Source organism: Neomonachus schauinslandi, chromosome 6, assembly GCF_002201575.2.
Source record: "Neomonachus schauinslandi chromosome 6, ASM220157v2, whole genome shotgun sequence".
Lineage (NCBI taxonomy): Eukaryota > Metazoa > Chordata > Mammalia > Carnivora > Phocidae > Neomonachus > Neomonachus schauinslandi.
Window position 1 is genome coordinate 54,159,590 of NC_058408.1, and position 13,653 is coordinate 54,173,242.

The 13,653-nt window shown below is 37.6% G+C and overlaps 1 protein-coding gene across 4 annotated transcripts in view; it reads right to left on the reverse strand.

Moving 5' to 3' along the window:
• DNM3 (dynamin 3) overlaps positions 1-13,653 on the reverse strand; it is a 576,371-nt gene that overhangs the window by 266,745 nt on the left and 295,973 nt on the right. For all 4 annotated transcript variants that reach the window (XM_021682631.1, XM_021682630.1, XM_021682632.1 and 1 more), the window contains one exon: positions 2,909-3,022. In XM_021682631.1, the coding sequence (XP_021538306.1) occupies positions 2,909-3,022 (114 nt within the window). The remainder of the gene's footprint in view (positions 1-2,908; positions 3,023-13,653) is intronic.

Consider the following 13,653-nt stretch of genomic DNA (forward strand, 5'->3'; position numbering starts at 1 on the left):
TATCCTTGAAATAAAATCCAAATTACTGGCTGGAGCCTGGATAAGGCCCCATCCACTAGTACCTCTGATTTTATGTCCTACCTCTCTCCCCCATGCTCTTACATTTCAGCCACAGGATCCCTGCTGGCTCCCACCCTGGGAGGGGGGGTTATACTTATGGTTCCCTCTACCTGGAATGTTAGTCAACAAAATCTTCTACACAGCTCATCATTCTAGCCTCTGTTCCAATGTTACCTCCTCCCAAACACCCAATCAAAAGGTTCTTCCTCCATCACTTTCTAGCTCACTACCCTATTTTATTTTCTTCAGAGCACTTAATATCTGATATTGTATTATTAATCTCTTTGTTAATTCCATAGAGCAACAACTTTGTCATTTTTTTTTCTTGAAATGGTCTAAACTAAGCAAACAACCCTCTCCTAAACTTCTAAATCACTCCATTGTATTTCAAGGGTCATTCCTATACACCCCACCCCATGCCCAAACACCCTCTACACATATACTTGAATAAAATGGTCTCCAACACTCAGTTAATATTATAACTGCACACATTTATTTTCTATTTGTTGTAATCAAGTGCTCATGAGGGCGCTTTAGCAGCAGAGGTTTTGTAAAAAGTTATCCTGAGTTTATAGAGGAGAGGAAGGGATGACCAGTGATCATAAGCTTACCAAGCTCTCAAAGCTGCTTCCTTCCCTATAGGGGGCACCATGTGCCTTCCAGTGGCCTTCTTTCAGTGCCCACACGGCCGGACAAGAGAACCCCAAAGCTATATTCCAACAGCAGCAGCTAATCCTATTGTCTTCAGAGCCCCTGATACTAACATCCAGAAAAAGATCAATGCCAAAATGCCTGGAATTTGTCTTAATAAATCCTCTGTGGGATGAAGCTGACTTGGACAAATCTAGCATCTCTGGGATTCTTGCCTACATTTGTGGTTGAAGACATAAACTCTGGAGCCAGATAGCCTGAGTTTGAATTTCTGCTTTGCTACCAACTAGCTATTTGACCTTGGGAAGTTAGTTATCCTCACAAACACCAAGTAGTCTGCAATAAGGGAACCTGAGTCCTGTAGAAATGACTTTTCAAAAAGTTGGGTTTTTTTGTTTGTTTAGTTTACTTCTCTGAAAAATGGGCATCATAATAGCACCTATCCTTAGGGTTCTAATGCGGATTGAATGAGTTAATCAATCTATATAAAACACTAGCTATTATTATTATGAATCCTCAACAAAATATTTTGCTTTCCCTAGAATAACTAATAAAGGCTGCCAAACTAGTATGTATTTAAATATACATAAATGATCCTCTGAATCCTTGGAAACAACATATATCTAAGAGAAGATCTCTTAAGGCAAATGAACACAAAAGAAGGTACTCTATTTACTGATTTTCTATCTAGGGAGGGATCTCAGAGCCCCCGAAGCTGTGGTGTTTAAACACTGGATCTTCCCACACAATGACGGGGATTTCTGAGCAGCCAGCACAGGAAAGAAACCATGCTAATCCTCAGACTCTCACAACAACAACCAATTCTACATTTGACTGAAGTCAGTGAAATATATGACTTAAAAATTTTTAAAAAGCTTTTGTATTGGGGGCGCCTGGGTGGCTCAGTTGGTTAAGCGACTGCCTTCGGCTCAGGTCATGATCCTGGAGTCCCGGGATCGAGTCCCGCATCGGGCTCCCTGCTCAGCAGGGAGTCTGCTTCTCCCTCTGACCCTCCCCCCTCTCATGTGCTCTCTCTCTCATTCTCTCTCTCTCAAATAAATAAATAAAATCTTTTAAAAAATAAAAAAAAGCTTTTGTATTGGAATCTTCTTTGCACATTTCTATAAGATTTTATTTCTCTTACTGAAGAAAACTTAGTGGTCATACACTGATCATCTGATTAACACACTATTGTGCACAAAGTACTTAGGAAACAGAACTATATAAGACATGAAACTTTAACTCCAGTAACCAACAAAGGCACCTGGTAGTGCTTTCAAAAAAATATCAAGCCAGGACTGGAAGAACTTTTAACTCTGAAATATGTGTCCTTTAGAACCAAATAAAATTGAAATAATCTCACCTGTAAATAGCTTTGCGATCATGAAGTACTCTTATTTAATGCTTGTATACTGCGTTATAAGCACCAAAACCTGCTCAGGTCAGACCAGAGCTATTAAAATTTCCAAAACATAGTTAATTTCATCCATGATTTCCCAAATTTAGCAGTATCATTTTATAGCACTCTAATGGCTCCAAAAGACTGATACAATTTTTTGTGCTTTTATAACTATCAGATTTAAATGAGTAGTAAGTCACAGGACAAAAATTATTAACATCTAACATGAACCAGAACAGCATAATTATCATAACTCTTGCTTTTACAAAGCTATCAAATTTTCAAAGAACAACATTCGTATAAACAATTACCTAGGACTGGCTTGAAGATTATGATTTGGACATTTTTCGAAAGCCTGCCATTTGAGACAGACATCACAGCAACAATCCCAAAATTCTTTATTAACTTTGCATCAGTGCTATTAATTTCATTCTTAAGATGCTCTATATCCTTGGGTATATAGAGTTTCAACACATTATTTAATGAAAACTGCTGTCCCTCTATCAGTATCTCGCCTTTATTACAGAGAGGGATATTTCCAACAACTGACTCCTAACTCCATTTCTTCAGGTTAAGGAACATGTGATTATACAAAAGAAATAAAAGAAATTTGAGGGAGATATTATAAAATTAAAAATCTATGAGGAAAAAAACAGTGCTTCTTCAAACAAACACCCCAAGCTAAGTCTTACTGAAAGAGAACCACTCATGTCTTGAAATTGTATATCACAATAATATCAATTAATTTGAAATTAGAAACACTTTAATAAGAAAACTCTGTCATCCTCCGTGGCTTACCTCATCATCTTTGTACCAGGACAAGCTTTCAGCAGTAAGGACAAACCAGTATCCCTTCGAGCCTCCTTTCATGATGCCGATGTTGCTGATGGTTAGCCACCCCTTGCGAATCACCTACAAGAGCGCACAGATTGGCAGAGATGTTTAGTTTAACATGAGCCAATGGAGAGCACAGGTCTTGTACTAAGTGAAGTTAAAAACAAGATATAAATTTCAATAAGAACAATACTGTTTCCCCAAAGCCCAACTTCTATTAAGCTACTCAAGATAATTTATCTTCCCCAACTACAGATAACCAGAGGGAAATCTGTCCCATCAAATGAACAAAGTTAAAATTGCAGACTTAAATGGATGGTGGAAGCAAAGCAACTGAAATAGATAGGAATTAAATGAGGCAGACTAGTAGGCTTGTGCTGAGACAATTTATGGCATTGCTGCTACAATTAAAATGTATTTAGTTGATTGGATGAATAATAAACTTTCCATGCCCTGTGCCTCTTCTCCTTCCAGTCCACTGGTCCATTTGTTTGCCTGGTTTGCATCTCATTATTATTTCCACCAGACTGGCCACCAAATGGTGAAAAGAAGAAACTCAAGTCAACCAATTAAGTTCCTTCTTAACAGCTCACAGCTCTGAATAAAACTGGATGAGGGAGAAAGCTGAAACAATAAGTGAAAATTAAAAGTTTGGAGTTTCTTAATGGTCTAGATTTATCCATCTACTTCTGGTTGTTATTTGTCATGCTAAAAAATACGTAGCATCTTCATCAAAATCTTTAAACTGTTTTTAAATTTTAAAACATTTATGACTTGGATTACAGCTTTTATAGAAATTATTTATAAATGCATTTAAGTGAAAATCTGTTTTTTTCTCATAGTTGCAAAGTTAAATTCAATTTTTCCACATGGCATAGTTTACTATCTCCCCTATGCTAGATAATTTTTGTTGTCATAGAACCCAAAATGAAATACTGTATAGAATTATATGATACTATTCTAAATACTAAAAATCATCCTATACCTAAAGTGTTCAATATCCTAGAGATCCTGAATTATCAAAAAAATTTACTTACTGAATGACTAATGCGTGTCAGTTCCTAAATGAAGATGAAATACCCAAATAATTAGATTTAAAAAAAATACTGATAGTAAATTTTCTTGCTGAAGAAGGTAAGTCAATACTAGGGAAAATTGTGAAATAAGCCAAAGTTGTCTTATTGATCTTCAAGACTCTCTCCACACCCTCAGTCCCTGACACCCTTGATTCCCTGTTTCAACTTTTGCCAGGTGTCCATTCTCCTTTATAATGCTCTGTAACTTCTGTAGACCTCTACATAGAACCTCATTTTAGACTATGTAAGCTACTGACTAAGGCAGTTCTCTCAGTTGTTCAAAATTACTCCTTCCTCTTCCTCTCTAGTTCAGAAAGAAGGAAACAACACTTCTCAGAATATGATTTCTATCAGCTATATTATAATCATTGTGATGCTTTCTAAAAATACAGATTCTTGGGCCATCACCAGTTCAAATGAATCAGAATATGTACATATGAAATCCAGAAATCCATATTTAAACATGTACCCGAGGTGATTATCATCCATACTGAAATTTGATGGCCATTGCATGTACGCATACAAACAAAACATCACTCTGCTAGAGCAAGTAATCTCATCTAATTTCTAGGAAGAAGCAAGTGGACAATTCATTTCACACTAACACTGTTATCCACCCTATGAGCTTCTTACAAATAGCATACTAATCACAGTACTAAAATGAAAGTACACTTATTATTTTATTATGTATCTTTAGAGACAAGGGAAGTCTCCCAGAAACTCCATAAAGTGCAATGAGCAAATCACTATTTCATTCACTGGTAAAACAGGCTGGCTCCAATAAGGAGAGCCATGAATGTAGTCCAATAAACATTTCTAAGGAACCTATCATATGTCAAGATGAAAAAGGCATGATGATGCTGTAATCCCTGCCTTCATGAATCTTATGTTTTAGTGGGTAATGCAGATCAATAAAAATATAATTTCAGTCTAATAGTGTAATAAATGTATGTCAAGCAAGGAGCACTTGACATAATTCGGGAAGTTGTCATAGGCTTTCTTTGAAGAGATGGTACCTCAGAAGAGCCTAGAAGAGAAACAGAATTAGTCAGGTCAGGAAGTAGTTTGTTTACCTATTTGTTTATCTATATGAAGAAGAACAAACAAGAACAAAATACGAAAGAGCCACTAAATACAGAAAATGTGAGGTGGGGATGAAGAAGTTGAGGTTGGGGAGATAGGTGAAGTAAAGTCAGAGTGGATCCGGGTCCATGAGACCCCAAATTTTAGTGATCTCACTCCCCCTGGCAGTACTAAAACAAATTTCAAATACACATGTAATTTTATTTTTAAATTATATATGACTACTGTGTTAATAAATTAGGTACATCATATAGAAATATACAGAGAATTTTTAAATTCTGCATGAAGATAAAATAAATAATATTAATTTTTTTTATTTTGTGGGGAAAATATATTTTATGTCTTATATTTACACTTTACTATTGACTTCTCAGAGCAAGGGTGCTGGCATCAATATGTATATTAAATGTTAATAAGTCTGAATTGTTTTCTTATTTTCTAGATAAAAATACATATAAGTAGATGTTCTACTATATCCTCCTTTATTCTAGTGGATCTTACACACTCTCTAAGGCAGAGAAACCAGATTACGTAAAGCCATGATACAGTAAGGATGAAAATAAATAAACTTACTGGAGAAATACCTCTGAGATAAAATCAACAGGACTAATAACTGGTTAAGAGAGAGATTACTGGAGGTAAAGACTCGAGAACTGCTCTGTACAGGAGCCACTAGCCACACATGGTCACTGGGCCCCAGTGAATAGTTTCAATTCAGGTGTTCAATAAGTGTAAGATGCAACCTGGATTTTGAGAAGTTAGTACCAAAAAAATGCAAAATACCTCATTAAATGTTTGCAGATTTATAGTACTATTATATTAGATATACTGGGTTAAATAAAATCAATTTTTAGTAATCATTTCACTGTTTCATTTTTTTTAATGTGGCTGTCAGAACATTTTAAATTACATATGTGGTTTATATTATATTTTTATTGGACATTGTGTTGTTCTAGAAAGATTCTGAAACTCTTGGGGCTACCACCTCAGAAGGAAGAGAAGGGAAGAAAAGAAGAACCAAGTTTTGGAAAGTAGGGGAGTTGATGACGAATTCAGCCAAGGCCATGTTGAATATGAGGTACCTATGGGAAATAACACATTCAAGTGACCCGACCTCTGAAGCAAAATGGGTATGTCAGGACTAGAGATGAAGACTTGCAAGTCATTAGTGTGTGCGTCTGTGTGTGTGTGTGTGTGTGTGTGTATCTGTTAAAACTCTGAGTGAAAGAGCAATGGCTCACAGTGGAATCCAGGGAAATACCAACATTTAAGAGGTGGTCAGAAAAGAACCTGAAAAGGAACGTCAGAGAAATAACAGCAATGAGGTCATGGAAGCCAAAGGCAAGGTGAATTTTAAGGACAGTGTGGTTGGGAGAGTCAAATTCAACACAGACAGGGATGTGGCAAGTGCAACGCAGACATCAGAGTGTCTTCAGCTATGCCAGCTGCAGTGCAATTCTGGGAGAAGTCAAAGTTCATTGGGTTGAAAGGTGAATGGGAAGTAAAAAATGGAGACGATGATTGAAAGAGCTCTAACCATAGGAAGATGAAAGACAGTTAAAATCAGAATAGACACAGGACCAAAGGAGGTGATGGTGTTGTTGCTGCTATTTTGTTGTTGTTGTTTGGGGGTTTCTTTTTTTTTTTGTATAGAAAAGAATTGAGCATATTTATGGTTTGAGGAGAAATAACAGTACAAAGTAAGAGACTGGTGATAGAAGAAAAATGATAGAAGGATAAAGAAGATAGAAATGAAAGATAAAGAGTACAGAAAGGGACTATCCTTGAACAGAAATGGAGCTGCCTCATCTTGTGAACCTGGGGATGTTGGGAGAGTAAGGGCAGATATATGTCCTTTGTGGGGAAAAGGATAGAAAGTTTTTAGAGAGGTTATATTTGACCTTTCCATTTTACTTCATCAGAGCAGAGACTAAATGATCTGTAGGAGAGTAAGGGTGAGAAGTTGGAAAGAAGGCTTAATGAGAGCACTGAGACAATCAGTCATTGAAAAGTGGGGGGCACCTGGATTGCTCAGTCAGTTAAGCATCCGACTCTTGGTTAGGGCTCAGGTCATGATCTCAAGGTTGGTCGTAGTTGAGCCCACATTGGGCTCCATGCTCAGTGTGGAGTATGCTTTGGATTCTTGCTCCCTCCCTTCAGCCTCTCCTCACACTCTCTCCATCTCTCAAATAAATAAATAAGATCTTCAAAAAAAAAAAAAGAGAGAGCGAGAGAGAACATAACAAGAATTAATAAAAAATGGCTGGCAAAACACAACACCATAGAACTCATAGACAATAACACAGAAAAAAGTCTAGAAGACTTTGGGTATAATGACATCTTTCTAGACACAGAACCAAAGACACAACCCATGCAATAAATAACTGATAAGCCGGACTTCATTAAAATTAAAAACTTCTGCTCTTCAAAAGACAGTATCAAGAGAATGAGAAGACAAGCCACAGATTGGCACAAAATATTTGCAAAAGACATATATGATAAAGGACAGTTATCCAAAATATACAGAGAACTCTTAAAACTCAATAATAAGAAAACACACAACCTGATCAAAAATGGGCCAAAGACTTTAACAGATGCCCCATACAGATGGCAAATAAGCATATAAAAAGATCTTCCATATCATATGCCATCAGAGAAATGCAAATTAAAACAATGAGATAATGGGCACCTGGGTGGCTCAGTTGGTTAAGCGACTGCCTTCAGCTCAGGTCATGATCCCAGGGTCCTGGGATCGAGTCCCGCATCGGGCTCCCTGCTCTGCAGGGAGCCTGCTTCTCCCTCTCCCACTCCCCTGCTTGTGTTCCCTCTCTCGCTGTGTCTCTCTCTGTCAAATAAATAAATAAAATCTTTAAAAAAAAAAAAAACAATGAGATACCATTACACACCTAATAAAATGCCCCAAATCCCAAAAACTGACAACACCAAACGCAGGATGTGGAACAGGAATTCTCAGACATTTGCTAGTGGGAATGCAAAATGGTACAGCCACTTCGGAAGATGGTTTGGCCCTTTCTTATGAAACTAAATATATTCTTACCATGTGATCCAGAAACCGTGATCCTTGTTATTCACCCAAAGGAGTTAAAAACTTATATACACACATGTATGTTTAAAGCAGCTTTATTCATAACTGCCAAAACTTGGAAGTAACTGAGATGTCCTCCAGTAGATGAGTAGATAAACACAACATGATACATCTAGATAATGGAATATTATTCAACAGTAAAAAGAAATGAGCTTTCAAGCCATGAAGAGACATAAAGGAAACTCAGGTGCATATTGCTAAGTGAAAGAAGCCAATCTGAAAAGGCCATATAGTATAACATTCCAACTATAGGATATTCTAGAAAAGGCTAAACTATGGACACAAAAAAAATCAGTGGTTGTCAGGAGTGAGGGTGGGGGTGAAGAAGTGATGAACAGACAGAGCACAGAGGACTTTTAGGTCTAAAAATAATCTGCATGCTATTAAAATGATGGATATATATCATTATACCTTCTTCCAAACCCATACAGTGTACAACTCTGAGAGTGAACCCTAAGGTAACTATGTACTTTGGGTGATGATGTGTCAATATCGCTTCATCCTTGGTTAAAAAAAAAATTCTGGTAAGTTATGTTGGTAATGGGGGAAGGTACGCACTTATGGGGGCAGAGAGTATATGAGAAATCTCCATACCTTGTCTTCAATTTGTTGTAAACCTAAAAGTGCTCTAAAAAAAATAAATTCTTTAAAAAAAAATGGTTGAAAGCTGAGAATGAAGGCCATGGCTTGCAGGGACACAACTGGCATAGTTGAATAATTATTGCCAACAGAGCTCTGCATACTAGATGTAGAAAAAGAGGAGATAAATGGGAATTGATCCAGGGTTCTGAATTTCAAGGCCCAAGTGACCTAAATACATGGGTGTAAAGATGTTGAAGGTTTGGAGCAAGGGACTAATTCAGGTTACCAACCATTCAGTCTAGGCCAGGCAGAGAAATGAGACCAGGAGGAGTCTAATCAAAAGGTAGAAAATGAAAAGATGAAGAGATTGGAGATGCCCGTGAGGTTAAAAAAATTGCAGAAAGTATATAAGTGAAGACAAGAATGGAGTCTTGGGGACTTAAGATGATATGAAGCAATAAGGTACCTGATCCTACTGGCACCATCATATTAATCTCTCAAAGATGCACCACTATGTCTAGAAGTACTGAATGTTATAGCTAAATAGGATATTTGGTAAACATGATTTAGTCCAGTGGATATATTCAAATGCACTATATGGAAATTATGAGTTACTAATAACAGTTAAAATGAAATCTGCAAGGAATTGGCAAAAAATTAGATATTACATTCTATGAAATTACAGTCATTTGCATTGCAACAGGCTTTCTCATTTGGAGAAGAGAGTGACAGCCAGCATGTTGTGAATGCACATGGCCACATCCCTTCATGGGCACCCAAAGAAGTGTGTTCAGCACCGAACGCTGTCAGCAAGTTAAGTTGCTGTCATAAAATACTTAAGAAACTCTGGCCTACTCCCAGCCCTTTCTGGAGGAAAAAAAAAAAGGAAACATATTTGCCACAAATGGGCTTTTTGTTTTCCCAATGACAATCAGTGCAAAATAAAAATCAAGAAAAAACAATTCCTAATGTACTTTTTCACAAAAGAATTGAAGGGGAGGGAGAAATCATGAAATCAAGGTAAAACAGTGGAATAAGATTGAAAAAGGCAAGCATTCAGGAAAAATGGTCAGAATACAAGAGGTAAGAATGCTGAGGGGAAGTTAAAAAAATGAGACAAAGGAAAATAAGTGAGAAAAAGAAGACAAAGACTAATTAAAATAATAAAATTTGAAAAGAATGATGAGACAAATGAGATTGATAGTAGGTTCTTTTCATAGAGAAAAATGGAATATAAAATGTTAATTTTGCATTCAAATTTAAAATTACTAGAAAGAAAAAAAAGCCACCAACATTCAGTAGAATAAGCATTTACAGCCTCTTCGTGTTTGAACATCAAATTCTGTTTTGAGTGTCCAAGTAAACAAGAGCAAGCAAGCTCATAATTACATGACTAGAAGGGACCTTCAGAGCTGAAAGGGCATGTTCATATTTGTAAGGCTTGAGGCCAACCATTTTAAAAAATTTATTGCCATAAAATATCACTCAAGCTTTTTTTTTTTTTTGCCAGGCACAGAAACTCTGAAAGCAACTGTAAGACCAGGAGGGGGAGAGTAGAAGAGCTCTCCAACTTGCAACTCTGCCAACAGAGTGGCAAGCCTTCTCTAAGGAGTATATGTTCTAGCTAGTTCCCTCCATGCTATGAGAACCTAGGGATGGCAAAACCTATATGTTAGGAATGAGTTTGGATCTCAACACCTGGCCAGCACACTGGATAAAATTAATACACAGACAAGGAATAAAATTATGGAGAAAAAAGTACATGTGGAAAAGTTCTAATGTGGCCAAGGATTTGGGCCTTGAACTTTATTTGTGAGCAGGGCGTTTTAACCTTGGCCTTGCTTATGTTAGACCATACAAGTTCTTCTCAGCTTTGCAGCTGGCTTTTAACTGTTGCAGCCTAAGTGGAGGTTGTAAATCATAAACTGCTTGATATTTTGGTCTTGGTAGATTATAAAAGCTTATACATAGGCTTAATCCAGAGATGAGCAGCTGCTTCTATAAAGGTAACTGACATACTGCATGGCCTCTATGGATAATTGCTGCAGAACTGCATGGGCCCAGCAAAGGCACAGGGCAAGCCAGTCACTTGGGAGAGACCTACCTTTGGGAGCACAGGCATTCTCAGAATATATTCTTCTCCTGGAATTTGGCTGGCAGAAAGGTTTCTAAGCAGGTGTGCCTGAGGCAAGGATTCAACTATAGGGAAAAGAGTCTTTCCATCTATAGGCCTCGTAGGCCTCAGAAGGGAGAATTCAATTTACTACTTTTAAACTGTAAGGCAGCTGAGGCCAGTATGTATCTCAGAGCCCTCTTGAGGTTCTAGCTTTAATTTATTAGATCCAGGCGCAGGTGGAAGGTAGAAAGGGTTAGATGAGCTTCCCTCAAGGCCGTTCTTTATCCGGGCCCAGGGCAAAGAGAGAACCGTGGAGAACTAACCTTAACTCGTGTGGCTTATTTACAGACTCAAGAGTCACCCTCCACTGCAGTCCAAGTTCTAAAGCTGGCTCTGGATTAATTATATAGGCAGGAGGAAGTCTCCTTAGGAGGCCTAGGTTTTTAGATCAAGAAATTATGTAACAAGAGGCAGGAAGGGAAACACAAAGGCAAAGGAAAAATTAGGTTTTGAATATGCCGCACAGTGGAGGGAGGGAACTCAAACAGGACCTGGTAACCAGGGCCGCCACCACTGCAGAGTCCTAAACGTTGCAAAAGACAGCAACGGTTCAGCATTCTTCTCTCAGACCACATGTCTGGATGGCTCTACCCCTTGGTGGTTAAGTGCACAGTCACAAAAATAACTTCTTCGGGAGAGAATCCTCCCAATAAATGTATAGTTCACAAACAACTAAAAAAAAAAAACTGTTTGACAGCCTGGTAGGACTAAAACCAGGAAGGTTTCCTCTGTCTACCCTCTCTCTTTCAGATACCCCTAAATGTCTGCTGTAGTCAATGGCCACACCTACAAAACAGTACGAGAAGTGGTGATTGAAACAGTATGGTCCTGGCACAAAAACAGACACATAGGTCAGTGGAACAGAAAAGAAAGCCCAGAAATACCCCCATGCTGTTATGGTCAATTAATCTGTGACAAAGGAGGCAAGAATATACAATAGAAAAAAAAAAAGCAAAAACAAAAACAGTCTCTTCAACAAATGGCACTGGGCAAACTGGACAGCTACATTTAAAAGAATGAAACTGGACCACTTTCTTACACCATACACAAAAATAAACTCGAAATGGATTAAAGACCTACATGTGAGACCTGAAATCATAAAAATCTCCAGAAGAGACCACAGGTAGTAGTTTCTCTGACATCAGCCATAGCAACATTTTTCTAGATATGTCTCCTGAGGCAAGGGAAACAAAAGCAAAAATAAACTATTGGGACTACACCAAAATAAAAAGCTTCTGCACAGTGAAGGAAATAATCAACAAAACAAAAAGGCAACCTACTGAATGGGAGAAGATATTTGCAAATGATATATCTGATAAAAAAAAAAAGAAGATAGTAGGAAGGGAAAAATGAAGGGGGGGAATCGGAGGGGGAGACGAACCATGAGAGACTATGGACTCTGAGAAACAAACTGAGGGTTCTAGAGGGGAGGGGGGTGGGGGGATGGGTTAGCCTGGTGATGTGTGTTAAGGGGGGCACAAACTGCATGGAGCACTGGGTGTTATACGAAAACAATGGATTGTGGATCACTACATCAAAAACTAATGATGTAATGTATGGTGATTAACATTACATAATAAAATTTAAAAAATGTAAAATAAAGAAGTTACTATTCAAAATATATAAAGAACTTATTCAACTCAATACCAAAAACACCAATAATCCAATTAAAATGGGCAGAAGACATGAACAGACACATGAAAAGATGCTCAACATCACTCATCATCAGGGAATTGCAAATCAAAACCACAATGAGATGTCACCTCACACCTGTCAGAAGGGCTAAAATCAAAAACTCAAGAAACAACAAGTGTTGGCAAGGATGTGGTGGACTGCTGGTGGGAATGCAAACTCGTGCAACCACTGAGGAACACAGTATGGAGGTTCCTCAAAAAATTTAAAATAGAATTACCATACGATCCAGTAATTACACTGCTGGCTCTTTACCCAAAGAATACAAAAACACTAATTTAAAAAGACATATGAACCTCTATGTTTATAGCAGCATTATTTACAATAGCCAAGATATGCAAGCAACCCAAGGGTCCACCCATAGATGAATGGATAAAGATGTGGCATGTATGTACAATAAAATAATACCCAGCCATAAAAAAAGAATGAAATCTTGCCATTTGCCCCAAGACGGATGGATCTAGAAGGGTAAATGCGAAGTGAAATAAGTCAGTCAGAGAAAGACAAATACCATACAATTTCATTCATATGTGGGATTTAAGAAACAACAAATTAAAAAAAGAAAGAGACCAAAAAAACCAGACTCTTAACTACAGAAAACAAACTGGTGGTTACCAGAGGGGAGGTGGGTGGGGGGATGGGTGAAATAGGTAAAGGGGATTAAGAGTACACTTATCATGATGAGCACTGAGTAATGTATAGAACTGTTGAATCCCTATGTTGTACATTTGAAACTAATATAACACTATACATTAATTATACTGGAATTTAAAAAAATTAAGTACCTAGAAGAAAAAAAAGGAAGAAAAGAAAAAGCACAGGAACATAAATGTAGCCGGGGATAAACTGCTTTAAAGATCAAAGAGTCTATTTGTCTTAATAAATTTGGTTGATTTGGAGCTAGTGCTGGGATTATCTTTCGTGGCCCACCTTTGCTTTATTTCTGAAGTAAGGAACACAGAGACTATTTCAACTTCAGAAGCCCACAAACAAC